Raw genomic sequence first — 20930 nt, forward strand, 5'->3', positions numbered from 1 at the left:
CAATATCCCTTGTTTTCCATTCTCAGCATTTGTATTAGTCAGTAGCTAAGCCTTTTTTTTTAATGCCTGGAACTAATTAAAATGTTGATATAAAGTTTGTTTTGTGTTGTCAGTCCTTACATTTAACTTAACTTTCTCTGAAGATGAAACACTGTTCTAACCTTTTTTGGTTTATTTCTAGGAAAAATCACTTAAGAATGAGGAAAACTCCTTAGTAAGTATTCCAGCCTGATTTTAACAGTTATTCTTGTTCAAGTAAATAGTGACAAAACACTTTCAGAGTAAATAAAAAACAGTATGATACCAAAATAAATTTAAATGTGAGGCTGTGTATAACAACAACGGAAATTTCTCAGTGGAATAATCCATTTATATTATAAAAATGGATGTGTGTATGTGCGCATGTATCTGTGTATGTGTGTGTTCCCACATCGCCTCCAAAATCACTTGGCTGATTTCAGCCAAACTTAGTGTGCATATACCTTACTGGTAAACGACATTCATTGTGGGGTTAAGAACTGCTTACCTATGAAAGACATGAGGTTGGAGGTGGAGGTGTAAAAGCCGTTTGGTCCACAACTCATGAATTCCCAAACTTTATTGATCCAGTATTAGAGAATGAAAGCACTCAGCAACGTGCAACAAACTTTACACATAATTTCAAACCTTTATAACTATGTTTTCCACTGACAACCCATAGAAAATGATGAAAGGAAAAATGTTGTATCGCTTACTACTTTTCCGCTGTTCATGCAGTAAAAGCACTACTTCTTTACTACTAACTGTATTCGCAACACCTCTTACAGACAGTCTGCACATATACCACTGAATGTAAGTGCAAAATTATGTCATTTTATGAGGAGATATGACTATCCACATAAGCTGCTGAATGAATGTACGTACAAAATTATGTTGTTGTATGAGACATAGTTCATGTGATATGTTCTTGGTTCAGGAGTAATGTCTTTATAAGCACTAAGTACAAGGCCAGACACTACATGGCATTGACATCAGCGCATAGCTATAAATAAATACCTGGACATGCTGGGTTTCTCCACTAGTATGTAACAAAAGAAAAAGAAAAGAAAAGAAAAGGCACCCACTCACCTACAGCTAATTGATGTGTGGCGCATAGAAGCTGTCAGCAGAATACGGTATTTATAATCGCTTTCGAGCTTTTGGTTTTTCCCTAGCAAGAGTACACACACCAACATTCACACACACAACCACATAGAGGCTAAAATTTCTTACCTACATTGTGTGTGAAAAGAAAGTAGTGATTATGTGCAGTGTGAAAAGTAGTTTATAAAGAAATACCAGGGCTGTTTTGATTAGTACAGTGTATTTTTAATTGAAATCACATCAGGAAAGTTCATAGCTACCTTCTACATGTTCATTGATATTACAAGTACCACTTTGATTGGTGCATTATGTGATATCAAGTTACATTCAATCCTTTTATTATAATTACTTTTTCATTTGCTGTCCCGGACCACATAATTTTAGTTGATTACTTTAATATTTTATTATAAAATAAGATAGCATTTTTCAGCCTTTTTTTTTTTTTTCAAATTTGGTTCTCTTACTATTAGAATCGTACAATTTATTGAGAGGTAAAAGTAATGTGGGTTCTGTGAAATGGTAATTTAGAAGTAGCTTCATTCATAATTAGTGACCTAATTATCAGATCCATGAAGAGGAGAACAACTTGACAATGAGATCCAGCATCCAAATCCTGAAATACTCCTAAACCATCATGATACAAAGTTACTGAAGTGTCTAATTAAACATTTTAAAAGTATATATTAAAATACAAAGTTCACATATCCTTCAGAATGTGAGTTTTGTATTCTCAAGATAAAATGGCAGCCACAAAATTTAAATGCATATTATCAATGTTACACATAACACTTGAGCAATATAATGAAGAGGAAAGTTGGTACTCACCTTATAATGGAGATGTTTAGTCACAGTTAGGCACAACAAAAAGACTTTCACGATTAAAGCTTTTGGCCTTTGGCCTTCGTCAACAACACACACACACACACACACACACACACACACACACACACACACACACTAATCAAGACTTTTACATGACACTTTAGGTACCTCATGTTAATAATGACAGGTACCATAAAGCGGGGTGCCATAACAAATGTAAATGAGCATTAATTAATTATGTTCATTAACTTTTAATTATGTTAAGTTAATGAACATGTGACTCCATAATTACATAGAGGACAAGGTGATTCATAAGTAGTGTTGTACTATTTATCTACATCTCATCACAAGTAACTGCACACACTGTGCTCACTGCACACAGTAAACACGACCTTTTGGTTGACAAGAGTGCCATGATGATACATGCTGCTCCGCTACATGCCTTGTGTGTTCTGATTTGTCTTTCTGAAAAGCTGAGTCAGTATCCTTGTGTAATAAATATGCTGAACTCAGGAAAATGTAAAGAGTTCAGGATTTTTCATCACAAATTTTGAGTGTACATTATTTTAGTAATGCGATCCAAGGTAGGAGGAAGGGCAGCATCAGTTGTAAATTTTTAATTTGTTATTGCAGATCAACTTCAGCTACTGTGTTGCTATCTTCAGTACAGTTATAGCCATGTCATGACGACTCATCATAAGTATAATAGCATATGGTGCCAGTTGATGTTATAGATACCAAACATCAGTTAAACTCTAGAGTTTCATTGATGTTTGTCATTTGTAATGTCGAGTGGTACCATGTGCTATTATACAGGATGACTCAGAATTAATTTTCTAGATTTTATGTGTCAAAATCCCCCCCATGAACCATGGACCTTGCCGTTGGTGGGGAGGCTTGCGCGCCTCAGCGATACAGATAGCCGTACCGTAGGTGCAACCACAACGGAGGGGTATCTGTTGAGAGGCCAGACAAACGTGTGGTTCCTGAAGAGGGGCAGCAGCCTTTTCAGTAGTTGCAAGGGCAACAGTTTGGATGATTGACTGATCTGGCCTTGTAACAATAACCAAAACGGCCTTGCTGTGCTGGTACTGCGAACGGCTGAAAGCAAGGGGAAACTACGGCCGTAATTTTTCCCGAGGGCATGCAGCTTTACTGTATGATTAAATGATGATGGCGTCCTCTTGGGTAAAATATTCCGGAGGTAAAATAGTCCCCCATTCGGATCTCCGGGCGGGGACTACTCAAGAGGATGTCATTATCAGGAGAAAGAAAACTGGCGTTCTACGGATCGGAGTGTGGAATGTCAGATCCCTTAATCGGGCAGGTAGGTTAGAAAATTTAAAAAGGGAAATGGATAGGTTGAAGTTAGATATAGTGGGAATTAGTGAAGTTCGGTGGCAGGAGGAACAAGACTTCTGGTCAGATGATTACAGGGTTATAAACACAAAATCAAATAGGGGTAATGCAGGAGTCGGTTTAATAATGAATAGGAAAATAGGAATGCGGGTAAGCTACTACAAACAGCATAGTGAACGCATTATTGTGGCCAAGATAGATACGAAGCCCACACCTACTACAGTAGTACAAGTTTATATGCCAACTAGCTCTGCAGATGACGAAGAAATTGAAGAAATGTATGATGAAATAAAAGAAATTATTCAGATTGTGAAGGGAGACGAAAATTTAATAGTCATGGGGGACTGGAATTTGAGTGTAGGAAAAGGGAGAGAAGGAAACATAGTAGGTGAATATGGATTGGGGCTAAGAAATGAAAGAGGAAGCCGCCTGGTAGAATTTTGCACAGAGCACAACATAATCATAGCTAACACTTGGTTTAAGAATCATGAAAGAAGGTTGTATACATGGAAGAACCCTGGAGATACTAAAAGGTATCAGATAGATTATATAATGGTAAGACAGAGATTTAGGAACCAGGTTTTAAATTGTAAGACATTTCCAGGGGCAGATGTGGACTCTGACCACAATCTATTGGTTATGACCTGTAGATTAAAACAAGAAACTGCAAAAAGGTGGGAATTTAAGGAGATGGGACCTTGATAAACTGAAAGAACCAGAGGTTGTACAGAGTTTCAGGGAGAGCATAAGGGAACAATTGACAGGAATGGGGGAAAGAAATACAGTAGAAGAAGAATGGGTAGCTTTGAGGGATGAAGTAGTGAAGGCAGCAGAGGATCAAGTAGGTAAAAAGACGAGGGCTAGTAGAAATCCTTGGGTAACAGAAGAAATATTGAATTTAATTGATGAAAGGAGAAAATATAAAAATGCAGTAAATGAAGCAGGCAAAAAGGAATACAAACATCTCAAAAATGAGATCGACAGGAAGTGCAAAATGGCTAAGCAGGGATGGCTAGAGGACAGATGTAAGGATGTAGAGGCCTATCTCACTAGGGGGTAAGATAGATACTGCCTACAGGAAAATTAAAGAGACCTTTGGAGAAAAGAGAACGACTTGTATGAATATCAAGAGCTTAGATGGAAACCCAGTTCTAAGCAAAGAAGGGAAAGCAGAAAGGTGGAAGGAGTATATAGAGGGTCTATACAAGGGCGATGTACTTGAGGACAATATAATGGAAATGGAAGACGATGTAGATGAAGATGAAATGGGAGATATGATACTGTGTGAAGAGTTTGACAGAGCACTGAAAGACCTGAGTCGAAACAAGGCCCCCGGAGTAGACAACATTCCATTGGAACTACTGACGGCCTTGGGAGAGCCAGTCCTGACAAAACTCTACCATCTGGTGAGCAAGATGTATGAAACAGGCGAAATACCCTCAGACTTCAAGAAGAATATAATAATTCCAATCTCAAAGAAAGCAGGTGTTGACAGATGTGAAAATTACCGAACTATCAGTTTAATACGTCACAGCTGCAAAATACTAACACGAATTCTTTACAGACGAATGGAAAAACTAGTAGAAGCCAACCTCGGGGAAGATCAGTTTGGATTCCGTAGAAACACTGGAACACGTGAGGCAATACGACCTTACGACTTATCTTAGAAGAAAGATTAAGGAAAGGCAAACCTACGTTTCTAGCATTTGTAGACTTAGAGAAAGCTTTTGACAATGTTGACTGGAATACTCTCTTTCAAATTCTAAAGGTGGCAGGGGTAAAATACAGGGAGCGAAATGCTATTTACAATTTGTACAGAAACCAGATGGCAGTTATAAGAGTCGAGGGACATGAAAGGGATGCAGTGGTTGGGAAGGGAGTAAGACAGGGTTGTAGCCTCAGCAAAACAAGGATAATGGAATGTAGTCTAATTAAGTCGGGTGATGCTGAGGGAATTAGATTAGGAAATGAGACACTTAAAGTAGTAAAGGAGTTTTGCTATTTGGGGAGCAAAATAACTGATGATGATCGAAGTAGAGAGGATACAAAATGTAGACTGGCAATGGCAAGGAAAGCGTTTCTGAAGAAGAGAAATTTGTTAACATCGAGTATAGATTTAAGTGTCAGGAAGTCATTTCTGAAAGTATTTGTATGGAGTGTAGCCATGTATGGAAGTGAAACATGGACGATAAATAGTTTGGACAAGAAGAGAATAGAAGCTTTCGAAATGTGGTGCTACAGAAGAATGCTGAAGATTAGATGGGTAGATCACATAACTAATGAGGAAGTATTGAATAGGATTGGAGAGAAGAGAAGTTTGTGGCACAACTTGACCAGAAGAAGGGATCGGTTGGTAGGACATGTTCTGAGGCATCAAGGGATCACCAATTTAGTATTGGAGGGCAGTGTGGAGGGTAAAAATCGTAGAGGGAGACCAAGAGATGAATACACTAAGCAGATTCAGAAGGATGTAGGTTGCAGTAGGTACTGGGAGATGAAAAAGCTTGCACAGGATAGAGTAGCATGGAGAGCTGCATCAAACCAGTCTCAGGACTGAAGACCACAACAACAACAACAACAATGTGTCAAAATGAAATAGAAGTTGAAGTCTGCCAGCAAAATCTTTATTTATTTTTGAAATATATAGGTTAGGAATTTGCTTCTTAAAAATAATGTCATTTAAATACAATCCAGCACTCCTACAGCACTCATTTAAACAACGAACAAAATTTTACATGACAGCTCGCCATGGCTACCACTTCTCTATAGATATTCTCTTCCAGTTGCTCCAGAGATGTCAGATCTTTGACCTACACTTGAGATTTGACATACCCCTGTAAAAAAAAAAGTTCCATGTGGCTCAAACCTGGACTGTATGGTGTGAGGGCCAGTATATGTCACCCCTCCTGGAGATCAATTTGGTGGGGAAAATTTCGAAAACTCGCAGTACAGGTGCATTGAATGTGTCTGCAGTGGCTCTGTCTTGCTGAAACCATGTTCTTTGGTTATAACCAGGAAAATTTTGCAATTCAGGCACCAAAATGTCATTTAACATCATCACATAACATTCCAAATTAACTGTAACTGCACTACTATTCTTATCCTCGAAAAAATATGGGCCAATTATTACTCAGGCTGATGTTACAGCCCATACAGTAACTTCTGGCGAATGAAGTGTTTTCTTTCCTTCTGTTTAGGATTTGTTCCACTCCATTAGCAGCAGTTTTGCTTATTGCTGTGACGATTCAGGTGAAAATGAGTGTTGTCAGAAAACAGAATGATGTTAAATGAAGGGCACTCAGTCACATCATTAATGAACTAGCCTATGTCTGGGCATCCTAGGGCTTTAATTCTTGCACCAATTGGATTTTTTAAGGATGCAGTTTAAGGTCTTTTTGCAGAATTCAGTGCAGTGATGACTGATACTCATTTAAAGAACTTGCAGGCTTACAAATGGAGATGTTAGGTTCATCATGAACAGACCGATTTACATTCTCCATGGATTTTCCCATTCTTGATGACCTTGGTTGGCTGTATTTCAGTTTGGCCACTGTTGAACCAGTCTCCTTAAATGTTTTGATCCATTTCCAATTAAGGAGAAGTTAGCGTAATTTACATTATGCAATCCACAATCACTGTAAAATTTCCTCTGTGCTACAGTTGTTGAATCACCATTTTGGTAAGATTCTCACACACAGAACAAAAAGTCTATGCCCGAGAAATTCTCCATATCGACGGAATTCCTAAAAGTCAAGCAGGTGTTGAATGTACCTCCGCCCCACCCTCCTCCCCACTCTCCTCTGATTTGTTGTGCTTATGCAGAGAGCTCTTCAAATATAAACTCGTTTGAGATGACTTGTATTTACAATGAGTCATCATGATTTGGATATAATTGAGCTGAACATAGCTACACAATAGCTGAAGTCGATCCACAATAAACAGATCAAAAATTTATGACTGATGTTGCCCTCCTACCTAGGATATCCTTAATATGGTCGTGGAGCACACTGTTCCTTACGGAAATAAACCTGGTTTTACTAGTATGATTCAGTCTGAAAGTATATTTTATAATGAAAGAGATTTTTTTTGTCTTTTAATTTTTACAAACTTACCCTTTCTTACCAACCTCTTTTCTGTGTTATTTAAGTAATCCTGTTCAGTACATATTATTTAAGATGTTTGTTTTAACTCTCTTTTTAAACATGTTGGTTTTAATATATTTCATGTCTGTGGCCAGTTTATTGTAGAGCTTGAGTCTGTGCTAGCTTTTTGTTTAATTTTTCTCAGTACATATAATTCAAGTTTGGTTCTTGTTCCTCAATCATGACTGTTGCTGTTAGTTCAGTAATTACTAGCTTTTTTCCTAATGTACGTAATGGGTTGGTAGATATGCTCTGATTGTGCAGTGACAATCCCCAACTCTTTAAAAATATTTGTACTTTGAGGCCAGTTAGTGTTCTTAGTTGTTATTCATGTGACGCATTTATGTATTTTAAGTCTTATGGGAGTTTATTTGCACTTGAGCCCAAAAAATTATACCATAGGACTGAGTATACATAAGAATAGTATGTAACTAAGAGACATTTGCTGTTTTACACTGATGACAGGACTCTAAGGTCATAACAAGCTGATGACATTCATTTTGCTAGTATCTTTGTGTACTCATATATCGTCAACTGACAGTCAACATTCATCCATAAAAAATTTTGTGTTCGCTACACATTCTATGGAATTACCATCTACATTTAGAATGTGTTTGCAATAACTCGAGACTTTGGACAATTCCGTGCAGAACAAGTGGAGGGGTGCAGTGTTGCCTGTACATGCTAGGAGTGCCCCGCATACTTTTTGCACATAGTCATTAATTGGCCTTCAGTGAAGAAGTGTTAAGTAACTAAAAATTATACCAAAGATGCTACCTACACCCATGAATAATTTATGGTGTAAGAAGCTTGTGTCCAAGAGAAGAATCAGATTTTCACAATAGCTGCTTTCATCTGCATTTCCACCTCACTAAAACTTTTAATGAATTGTTGCCACCATGGCCCATATAAGTTCTGTGAGATTAAAATTGGTGTGGCATGGAAGAATCCTGAGTACATTACACCGTTTCACTATAGTCAGTTCCCCAGCCTGATGGCACGGGGGTTTTTGGCTTGTATAGCTTTATAAGTTTGATGAAGTTGACCTTTCCATACTAGGTTCAGATTTCTCTGATGATACGTACCCAAAACAAATTATTCACTTTCTTCCATTGCCCATTGCCAAAGCTTTTCGTCAACACAGTGGAATGTGATAGTGCATTGTCCATTACTATTGTTGAATTTGGGAGAATATTTTGTAAAATAAAATTAGAAAACCATTCTATGGAAACACTGTCATTCTTTTCCTCATCATGGTCCCCTTGCTTTCTGGAATAAAACAGCAATAAACAGTTCGAGCTGAAGCCATGATATGAGCCATGTGAAGGTTGTTTGTATAGCCATTGTTTCCTGTCGGTGCTTTCATTGTTCCTTTGGCTGTTTGATCCACCCAGACATTTGTCAACCTTTGACATGCATTAATCTATGTGTCATCAAGCCACACAATGTGTTCAAACAAAATGCTCCTCACAGCATTCAGATCTGGTTTATCCATGCCATGTTCTCACTTCTCTAGGTGATAAATTTTCGATATAAAAACTTTTTGTGATCAAAACCTAGCTTATGAAGACATTTTGCAGAGATAACTTACTTCTGATAAATAGCTCCTCTTCTTTGGGGCTAAAAAGAAGTGTGTTTAATGTAAGGTACTCCTTGCATTGATAACAGCCATACACGTCTGTATATTGCATCCTGCTACAGTGCAACTGTCTAGTTCCCAAATCTGTTGTGATTTATTTTTTTGCCACTGTATCCATGGGAGAATGACTTTGTGATGCCTCATCAACTTCATCTTCCTTTCTGTCCTTCCTTTCGGTTGTCAAAACTACAGATCCAAGAATGTTAAGTGCAAGAGCTTTTCTGCCCACTCGTCTTGAAGCATCTAAAATCAGACACTCACTATTTGCTATCATATTGAAAGTACTCACACACAAAGCAGCCAAATCTGTGCCCTTGTCTGTGTATTTGAATTCTGCTTCCAACCATCAATACTTTTGAAGCCAGTGAAAGTGTTCTTGGATAACTTCTTTTATGGCAAACCTCATATTGGGACATCTCATATTGTTACTAACAAAATGGTAATCCTAAAATATTTGATTCACAATCACAGCAGACAAACACACTCCATTGCTTGGATTACACTTTGTGAAGTTGCTCTTCGTTGCTCAGTTTACTGATGATTACTCCTTTTCTTGGTTGTGATGGATTCTTTCATTATTATTATTGTTTCAGAATCATTTAGGTGCAGTTAATTAAGCACAGTGGATTGAGATGTCACTATTAGTTTATTATATTCTCTGTCAAAAGGTATTACTGAATTATGGTGACAAAATAATCATCCAATTTCAGTTTCATTAATGCTTCAATCTTGGATGATATTCTCTACTTGAGAATCACTGTGCAATATTCTTCTGACATGTAACTGTAAAATTCAGTACACTGCTTTCTGCTTTCTTTTAAATTCTTCCTCTGACTGAGTGTTTGGTACTGACCAGATCTATGGACTCCACTTTAACATCTGCCACGCTGTAGTATGCTCAAAAATGAGTAATCATAAACCTCATTGAGTTCAGATATCCATAACTGCATGTTTTCGCTCCTCACAGATATTGTATTTATTTTTTCTTGTACCTATTGAGATGCAGCAGTGGTGACCTCACAGCTTCACTGCTAGAGCTGAGGAAATGGAAGCAACTGATTTGTGAACCAAATGTTACTGTTTACTAACAGCATGGCAGTAGGGTGGACTATACATGCCGAACCAGTCGTGATGTGGGAGTGAAGCTGACTCATCATTGGTGTTGTCTTGTTGTCTGGGCAATGGGCGCCATGGTCTTCACTAGCCAAAGTTGTCAAAAGTCACATGTTATTTTGGTCACACTAAAGTGTGACAGAGCTATTTTCCCACTCAGACTGAAATGAATGAAATTAACACTGAACATGTTATTTCAATAAATGGAAAATGCAATATGAAATAATGACGATTATTTTATTGCTTATTTTCCAGTAGTAAACATTTTTGAAGTTTTAATTTGCTGCCTGTAACAGGAATTCTGATGTTCACTTGCTATGACAGTATTGCTATCAGTTGTTTTCCTGTGCCTAACATTGTCTGGGAAGTCATTGGTGTATAGTATATGAAGAACAATAATGATCCTAAGATACCATGTTGAAGGAACTCATATAGTAGGGTTGCCATCTTCTGCAACACCTCATTATGGGACTCCACTGATAAATCCAAATTTTTACACTGAGCAGCTGTTATTTTATTAATGGAAGGACGTGGACAATGTAGTAATTAGAAAACTTGGTTAATCACTGTAGTGTAAAATTCTGTCTCAATAACTTTGAATGTAATTACTGCAGGTATTTTTAAACACTTATGGAGCATTAAAAATGCTAAACATTGAAGAGTGACATATCAATCCATCATGAGACTACTCTGTAAAAATCGTATTACCTATTTCACTGACTTTAGTTAACGGTTTCTTGACATGCTTAATGATTTCAAAAAAAAGTTCCTGCAGTTGTAACTGTAAGTTAGAACATCCACATTTTGCGTACAAGAAATTGTTATTTATGTGTGCTAGCCATGGATATTTCTTCTTTTTTGTCTTTCTAAATAAACACATAGCCTTTTTACCCACCTAGGAAGTGAACTGTTTGTACTTTGACATTAACTATTTTTGTACAAGAAACAACTAGCATCACATGTTGACTGTTGACAATTGACATCAATTCATAGTTGTAACCCTCAAAAATGAGAAATCCCTTACTCTACAGAATAATCGGCACACATCCTACACTAACATAGTTTGGATTTGATAAATTTGTTTTCTGGACATAATGTACTAGTTTTCTTATTATTATAACACTATTTTTGTCAGCTACACACTTGAGCTTCAATAGACACACTAGCAAATAAAAGAGATTAAAAGAACACAACAAAATAAATGTGATGATAAAATTAGCTGTCACACATTCCAATTTCATCTTCACCATATTTTGGAAATGGATCCCGAGACATAGCATTTTCAAAAATTATCACAAGAAACAGCCAACACATTCAAACTATGCAGCATACAAATATCTTTGTCCACAAAAAGAAAGTTGTATGATAGACTGTCACACTTTGCCAATATGAATCCAGTGAATTCTCCATTCATGTCTGATGTAAAATCAAATGTACAAGTTTTGCATTTTGTTGTAATACCAGGTGCTTATAATGAAACTGACAGTGTTCCAAGTGCTACAGTATAGGCTGTATACATCACAGGCTGCTGAAACATTAGGTATGTTCATTAATGCTGAAAAAATAATAGTTCCACTTTCTGCCTCCAGGCGAAACATGGTGCTGCAAGCAGTCAGAATGTGGTGTGGGTGCAGAAAAAGGGGAGGAATGATGAAACACATGATAATTGTGGTTGTGGCATGGTTAATATAATATGGTCACAAGTCACAACATGTGTTCAGATTGATCTCTCGACTCAGCAACATTTTGTATCTGTAACACGCCGTGATTGACAGTTGTGGGGAAAGCTAACCAAAGACTGTGTTTTATTGGCAGGACACTTAGAAAATGTAACAGACATACTAAGGAGACTGCCTACACTACACTTGTCCATCCTCTTTTAGAATACTGCTGCACGGTGTGGGATCCTTACCAGATAGGACTGACTGAGTACATCGAAAAAGTTCAAAGAAAGGCAGCATGTTTTGTATTATTGCGAAATATGGGAAAGGGTTCACAGAAATGATATAGGATTTGGGCTGGACATCATTAAAAGAAAGGTGTTTTTCATTGTGACGGAACCTTCTCATGAAATTCCAATCACCAACTTTCTCCTCTGAATGCGAAAATATTTTGTTGACACTGACCTACATAGGGAGGAATGATCACCACTATAAAATAAGGGAAATCAGAGCTCGTACAGAAAGATATAGGTGTTCATTCTTTTCGCACGCTGTATAAGATTGGAATAATAGATAATTGTGAAGGAGGTTCATGAACCCTCTGCCAGGCACTTAAATGTGATTTGCAGAGTATCGATGTAGATGTAGATGCTTGCTGCAAACATGGTGTAATCAGAGAGATACGCTGTAGCATGCTATCCTTCAGACCAGCAAGAGTCTGGATACGTCCCTTACAGACATGATCTTTTAGATAGCCCCCAAACTAGAAGTCTTATGGATTTAGGATGGGGTATCTGGACGGCCATACATCTTGAAATTGCCTAGGGATGATAAGGCCATTACTGAAGGTTTCTCAGAGCAAATCTTCCACCTGACAAGCAACATGTGATTTTTCTTCATCTTGCTTGAAAAGAATAGTGTGGATACATTTGTTTTTTCAAAACTGGGATCGCATGTTGCACAAGGAGGTTCTTATAATATGCAATTATCACTGTACATGTAACAGACTCACAAGGTGTCATCTCCCTGAAGAAAAATGGACCAAGAAGTAGTAGCTGAGTGCATCATTGTTCCTGCACAAAATGTGGTTGAGTAGAGTCCCATATGTGACAGTTCTGTGCATTCACAGCACCATACAGAGCAAAATTTTCCTCAGCTGCCGAAAGAATACTCCATAGCCACATGTCATCCATTTATGTGCATATAAAAAAATGAATGGCAAAGTCACAGTGCTGCAGCCTATCTTAGGGCTTTATTTGGCACACATTCTGAGTCTTGTTGGGATAACAGTGTAATATGTGCTGCAGAATCTTTTAAGCTGTTGACCATGGGAGTGACAGTTCCTTTGACACAGCATGAACACTGGCTGCAGAATTTTAGGCATGTATTGCATGGTTGGCTATAGCTACAGCAACTTCAACAACCGCTGTCGGAAGGACCACCCCATTTCTCAGCTGCACCTTCTAATCATGGTTCTTCAAATGTCTTGATCATATTCTGTAGCCCATTTATTGACATGGGGCCTCTTCACAGCTCTTTCTGTTGGCGATATTCACACACTGCATTGGTGCTGTTGCTGCCGTTCTGATAAAACAACTTTACCAGCAGTACATGGTCTATCTTTTCAACAGCTATTGTGTTTTGTATGGAAAACTTCAATCTTCTTAACCCTTTACACTAATGGTCACCTCAAAAAAGAAATCACCACACATTGCCAAGTGACAAAACAGCATACTGGCATCAAAACAGGAAACATTTCACATTCTTACTGCTTACAGCACCATATTTTTACCTGGTGACAGAAAGTGGAACTGTTGGTTTTTCCCCCCCTCCAGCATGCTCACTGAGTGCACTGATTAAAAATTACTATATCTATGACATTTCAGCTTCCTGTAACATATCCAGTCTGCACTACAGCACCTGGAACACCGTCATGGTACCTGCAACATATCAGTAGCATGGACAAAATTTTCTGTTGTGTGTTTTACGTTATAGAACATAGCAGAATATTTCCTGAAAGCCAATGAATTTCACATCATCTCTGAGTAGCATTTACAACAGTTGCCCTATATGGCTCCCTCTATCATAATGCAAGTTATTCCCTTATGTCTTAACTCACATACGGTGCCCTGTCATCCTGTCCCTTCTTTAATTAGTTTTTTCCGTGTATTCTTTTCCTTGCCAATTCTGTGGAGGAGTACCTCATCTCTTGTTGTCCCAGTCTACCTAATTTTCAGCATACTCCTGTAACAGCATGTTCCAAATAGTTTTATTCTCTTCTTTTCCGATTCTTGCACAGTCCATGATTCACTTCCTTACAATACTGTGCTCCAGATATACATTATTAGAAATTTCCTCCTCTGTAGCGAGGGCTGCTCTCTACACTTGTGCTACTCAACTTCTCACATCCTCATTGCTGCATCCATCATCCAGTATTTTGCTTCCAGGGTAGTAGGATTCTTTCGATTCATCTACTATGTTATAGCTACTCTCATTTTTTCTATTCCTCATTACTTCCAACCTCGCTCGGTTTGTATTCTGTGGTGTTAGACTGTTCATTTGATTCAGAAGGTCCTGTAATTCTTCCTCACTGAAGGTTGCAATATCATCAGCAAGTCTTAAGATTGATACCCTTTCATCCTGAATACTAATCCCACTCTTGATCTTTTATTTTATTTTTGTCATTGTCAGTGTATAGATTTGACAGTAGGGGACTAAGACTGCATCTTTGCCTTAAATCTTTTTTGCCTTAAATATTTTTTTTTAATTTGACCACTTCTGTTAATCTTCCATTGTTAGTGTACATCCTTAGTTCTTGTAATACTGTATATTACCTATCTTTCCCTATCAATTATACTTATTTGCCTTAGAATTTCTAACATCTTCTATCATTTCATGTTGCTGAACACATTTTATAGGTGAACAAAGACTAAGAAGATGTCATTATTTTTGTATAAATCTTGCCTTCATTTTCAAAGCCAACATCAGAATGGTCTCTCTCAAAGTCTAACTCTGATAGTCATCTGACAGATCCCCAGTTTTCTTTTCCATTGTTGTGTCTATCATTCTTGAAAGCAACTTGGACATGTGAGCTGTTAAATTGATTGTGTGGTACTTCTCTCTTGTATCTACCTTTTCCGTCCGTCTTTGGGATTGTGTGAATGACATTCTTCAGAAAGTCCAGTGGCATGTCTCCCACAATATAACTTCCACACACTTACTTGATTAGTTGTTTAGTAATCACTTCCCCCCATGATTTTAGAAACTCTGAAGGAATATTTGCTTTGCGTTCAGCCTTGTTTGATCACCAGTCTTCCTAATTTTTGTTAAACTCCAATTTTAGTACTGGATCCCTCCTGTCTTCCACATAAACATATATATCTTCTTCTGTCATGTCACCAGACAATTCCTCCACCAGATAGAGGCCATTAATGTACTCTTTCAACCTATCTGCAGTCTTATCTGTATTTAACAGTGGAATTCCTTTCACACTTTTAATGTTGTCACCCATGCTTTTAGTTTCACTGTAAATTATTTTGACTTTTCTGTAAGCTGAATATGGCTTTCTGATGACCATTGAATGTCCAATTTCTTCTCATTTTTCCTACAGTTGTTTCGCTTTAGTTTTGCTGCACTTCTTATTGATTTCATTCCTTCATTGACTTCTATCGCTCTGTTCCTTTCTGCTCATGAACACTTTTGTATTTCTTTATGTGGTTGATTATTTGAGTATTTCTTCTGTTACACAAGGATTTTTCACCGTTGCCTTGCTTCTGCCTATATTTGTTTGTCCAACTTCTGTGATTGCTTTTTTTTAGGGACATCCATTTCCCATCAACTGAACTGCCCCCCCCTTGTTGTATTTATTATAATACCACATACAGACTAAATCATCATCATTCCTCTTTACTTTAGTATCGCACTTCTTTCCACATTGATTCTTCCTAAAGATTCTCTTAAACTTCAGTCTACTCTTCCTCATTACTAAATTATGATTCGAGTCTGTATCTGCTCCTGGATAGGCCTTAAAATCCACCATCTTTTTCGGGATCACTATTTTACCGTGATACAATCTAGCTGGCAGCTTCTCATTTCTCCAGGCCTTTGCCAAATATCCCTCCTCCTCTTGCAATTCTTAAGCAGTGTATTTGCTCCCAGAATGAATTTTCACTTTGCAGTAGATTGTGCACTGAGTTGTGATTTTCTGACAGATTAAAACTGTGTGCTGGACCAGAACTCAAACCTGAAAGCTTCGCATTTTACAGGTGGGTGTTCCACTGACTGGGCTATCCAAGCGTCTCATGACACACCCTCACAATTTTGCTATCTGCAGTTTAGTGCAAAAAATCAAGGAGCCTCCATCATTCTTACTGCTGTGGTTGTATTCTTTAGTTATTCTATCTTTTATCCATTCTCCAACTGCAGCATTCCAATCTCCCATATGATATTTGCATCTCTCTTAACACAAGATTAATGCTGTCACTAAACTGTTCACAGTAACTCACTCTTTGCCCCACCTTCCTGTTCATAATGAATCATGCTCCAGTTATACAATATTTGGTGGTTGTTGATGTTACCATATATGTGTATGACTAGAAACCCTTATCTTCTTTATATTTCATTTCACTGAATATTACTATATATAGATTGAGCATTTGTATTCTCCTTTTCAGATTTTATTATTTCCTTACCACATTCTGACATTTCATGCTCCAACTTGTAGAATATTACCATTTTGTTAGTTTTCCAGCCTTTTTCTCATGCTCTCTTCCCCGTTGACAGTCCCCTCCTGGACTGTAAACTATGGTCAGTGGTAGCTGCAGTGTGTCTGTTAAGTGAGTTTCTCAGACCTGAGAGACGGGTTACACTTTTTTGTTCTTCTTTTGTGGTAGGCCATTTAAAATATAATATGCTGTTGCTATCAGAGTATACAGTGGTGTGCAGTACTTGTAATATACCGTCAGTGTGACATAAATAAGCTTACATTGAAGACACATTGAAAACAATGATTTTAAAGTCCAATACAATAACAACTCCAAAAGTTTTGGTTTTACAGCCCTTGGGGAAATGTTAATATTCTATAATATTTATTATGTTGATCAGAAATCTGCTATCACAGTTCTTGAATCCAGTGATATTATTCCTCATTCCAAATTTCTATGCCTCCCATGCATGTGAAAATATTCAGAATAATAGTAGTAGCACATAGGCTGAACTAATTTGATTAATGTTAAAAATAAAGGCTTGAAGTGCATTAGTATGAGACTTTGCATTTGAAATCTAATAAGAGAACAACATAAAAGTTACTTAAAATAATATTCATATGTGTGTGTAGTACTTATTTGTGTTCATTGTTGCTACCATGTTACACGCTTTTAGTGAAATTGAGTGATTATCCTTTCATTTTCAGGGGAAGCCAATAGAAGTCATCAATTCCAGATCTAAGCCAGAAGAGACATTCAACATTACAGAATTTCTAAAGTCCTTAATACCATCATCCAGCACAACAACAACAGCAACAGCAATTCCAGGTCTCACATTGGATGAAGATGAGCCGGAACCAGAGCCTGCACCACTGCAGAAGCAGATTTCGTATACTTCAGACACAGAAATTCAGAGTACTTCAAATACAGACTATGATTATCCTCCTCTTAGTACATCATCAAGTCCTTTGCAGCCACCACCAATGCCTCCAAATCTGTTCCCACTGGAGGAGACGACAACATACAAATATGAAACAAATCAAGAAACTGAAGATTCATGGAATACAAAACTCCCTCCAAAGTTTCCAACATGGAGCGACACAAACCCTGCATGGCAAACAGATTCTGGGGAGAAAGTTAGTGAATGGATGCCTGTGTTGCCAGTGAATAAAGTTCCCATACAGGATCTCGACACACCAGAGTCCCCACCAATGTATGAAAAAGAAGGTTTCAGTGATCCTGTTGAATATGATGACTCTATTGTAAATTCTACAATGGTCTCAGCTTCTGCAGACGTAGATCACCGCACCTTAGTTCCCCTACCTTTGGCCAGTGCTGGTGCTGCTGAAGAGCCTGCTCCATTGAATGAGCCTTTGGAAGATACAGATCACCGTTTGTTGATCCATATTCCTGCCCCTAATCACAACAAGAAAGATGTTGATCACCGACCAGCACTACACCGGAAGAAGGATATTGACCACAGGAACCTGATTAGTTTGACAGGCTCACCTGTCCGGGATACACATGCACCTCTTGTACCACCCCCAACACCTCCAGTTCTCTCCTGGCTTCGCGAAGACCAGGATTACAGAGCTGGAAAAATTATCTCAGCATCGGAAAATTCAGTTGAGAATGAAGTTAGTTCTGATGGTGATGTGGACTACAGGAAACCTTCTATTAAAGTTATTGCTCAGAAGAACAATATTGGAGATTTGGACCGTACACAGTATCGAGAACAGTCATCAAGATTAGATGCAAACAGATCAGATGATGGAGTTCTTTCAGATGATACTGAGCAAGTAAAGGCAATGCATATATCACCACTTCGGAACAGAGATGACAATGTAGATGCTAAAACACCAACAAAAACATTTCCACACAAACGAGATGAAACACAGGATAATGTGGAGAGTGTTGATATGGAGATGAGTGATGAAGAAGTTAGTGAAACAAATGAAAATGTTGCTAGTTCTTCAATGGGAGATGGTGTTAAACTTAATGAGGATATTGCCCCACTGCCACAGGTTACCAGTAAGACGGTGTCATTCAATATAAATAACCAATCAAAAGTTTTGTTTAATTCACCTCTTAGTGAAGTTGGTGAAGGGTCACCAAAGACACGAAACAGAGTTTTTGGGTGTCATAAAATCCCTACTATTGGTGGTTCAGCACCAGTTCCACGTCTGAGAAATACTCCACCACCGAATGTAACATCTCCAAGGAGTTCTGTGAGAACAGCTTTACTTGCACCTCCACCACCCCCTCCTCCACCTCCTCCACCACCGTTGCCTCCAGAAACCTCTGGAGGAGCTACAAGCACAACCACTGTAGGTATTACATCTCTTTGTGATCTTTTGTCAGCTAATGCTAAGAACATAAATGTAGCAGAATCTACAGAGACTAATGATGTCCGAAATGGGCAATTGAAGGACACAGAATCCCTCACTGAAAACAGCAACCTAAGTAGACTAACTGACGATGCAATCTGGAATAGCCTTCCTGATTTGGAAGCTATCACAGAACTTCTGAATTCTAGTAGTGGTACTTCACAGAGTTCAAACTCACTAAATGTTAGTAAAGAACATTCAGAATGGATAGAAGATTCACCAGCCAAGACGACTGAAAGCAATGGAACTGGATCAGGTATAGAGACTATTGTTACTGCATCAAACACTCCATCAGTGCAGAAACCACCTGATCAACCATGGTGTGTCCCTGCGTTTAGCACAAATGAGAATGAACCTTGGTTGAATGATGAGATACCTGGATTTGAATCTCATGATCCCTTGAGGGCTCATCAGTCAGACAGGGGTAGGATGATCCGAGGCAGGGGAATGGGTCCTCTTCGAGGTTTCCAAAATCCCCCTCCACCTGGCCCCCCTGGACCACCTATGGCACCTCTACCAGGGTCGGTGCCACCTCCAATGATGAGGGGCCCGTTTAATCCTCGAATGAGACCAGGGTGGTCAGGACCGAGAAGGAATGTCCCCCCACCTCCGAGATTTCCATTTCGTCCCCCACATGATCCGAATGTTGGACGAGGTTTCTTCAGACCATTTCGGGGCAATATGTCTAGGCCATATGGTGGTGGATGGTGAGGCAGCAAGCCATAAAACTGAGGTACAAGGGTAGCTCGTGTAAAACTGTTCATTGTCATTGTAAATGATGTGTATGTTTTCTGTGATAATTTTTCACATTATAAGAGCATTATGGAATCATTGATTATTGTAATGTGAATAGCAATTTGAATGTTTTGTACCAAAAATGAGAAGATCACGGTTCCTGGATCCTGTGTGTAAATAAAACTGTTGCTGTGAATTAGTGTTCCATTAAGAGCACCTGCAGAAACATAATTTGGTAAAAAAAGTGCTGTTGCCTCACATTCTGTTCTAGAACTCATATTACATTCATTACAACATACCAACAAGTGTGATTGATCAAGAACTATTCCTTTTGTACCTGATTAATGTTGGTGATGAATGTATTTCTATTGAATTTAGACTGGAACCAACATGTTACGTCCCCCCCCTCCTATATTTTGTTGTCTTTCACTATCATTTAATTTCTGGCTCCATGTTGGCGTTCCTGGTCCACTACCCAAGATGTAGGAGACTCATATTTCTGTTCCTGTCATACAAAATAATAGAATGTCTGTAACAATGGGCAAAATATTTATTTCACAAGTGATAAAATATGTAACTGTTGTCAAGGACTTAACAGTGCTGAACAAGCTCTGATGACTCAGTACTGGCTTGATTTGTGTTTTATATACTGAAAACAATATTTCTGTCTTGTAAATTTTAAACAAAGCATACAAAATTTGTAAATATTCTTCTTGTTGAAGTTTTTATAAGTTTTTAAAAAACCTTTGTGTAATGGGGTCGTATATAAGCTCATTTCACTTGTGTAACAGACTGTAAGTGTACTACACTTTTAAAGAAGAAAATATATTGTGGCAGTGAGCTTTGCAGCATGGAAAATTTGAAATATTAAGAGATATCTGTAAATTTTATGATGTTAACCTGTGGTGTTATCACAAGTTCACATCTTAGTTGTTAATTGTTTTATGTAGAGATCTTGCACAATAATAGTCTTGCTTTGATCAACCTGTCTAGTTCATAGAGGGTTACTGAAGAAGCACTACTTTATTGTGTGAATGTAGAGTTGAAAGTGATAGAAACTAATGAAGTGAGCAGTTGTTCGTTGCATTTTATTCATTGTAATGAATGTTCTAGATGTACAGAATTCATTCCCTTGGAGAATGAGGTAATTAAAAAAGTTTGATAACCAAACAAAATGGTTTATTATGACAAGCTTTAGTGTGCCATGTATGACTGCTGTTTTTAGCACCAGTAGTACAATGTATTCA

The 20930-nt window shown here is 38.0% G+C and overlaps 1 protein-coding gene across 3 annotated transcripts in view; it reads left to right on the forward strand.

Annotated features, from left to right (window-relative positions):
* The window catches only part of LOC126262770 (uncharacterized), a 152980-nt gene extending 133101 nt beyond the window's left edge, over positions 1–19879 (forward strand). For 2 of the 3 annotated variants that reach the window (XM_049959583.1, XM_049959585.1), the window contains 2 exons: positions 182–214; positions 17269–19879. In XM_049959583.1, the coding sequence (XP_049815540.1) occupies positions 182–214; positions 17269–19659 (2424 nt within the window). In that variant the 3' untranslated portion in view covers positions 19660–19879. The remainder of the gene's footprint in view (positions 1–181; positions 215–17268) is intronic. The other variant, XM_049959584.1, reaches the window with a different exon arrangement.
* Positions 19880–20930: the final 1051 nt, after the last annotated feature.

This window comes from Schistocerca nitens, chromosome 6 (assembly GCF_023898315.1).
Source record: "Schistocerca nitens isolate TAMUIC-IGC-003100 chromosome 6, iqSchNite1.1, whole genome shotgun sequence".
NCBI classification, from domain to species: Eukaryota; Metazoa; Arthropoda; class Insecta; order Orthoptera; family Acrididae; genus Schistocerca; species Schistocerca nitens.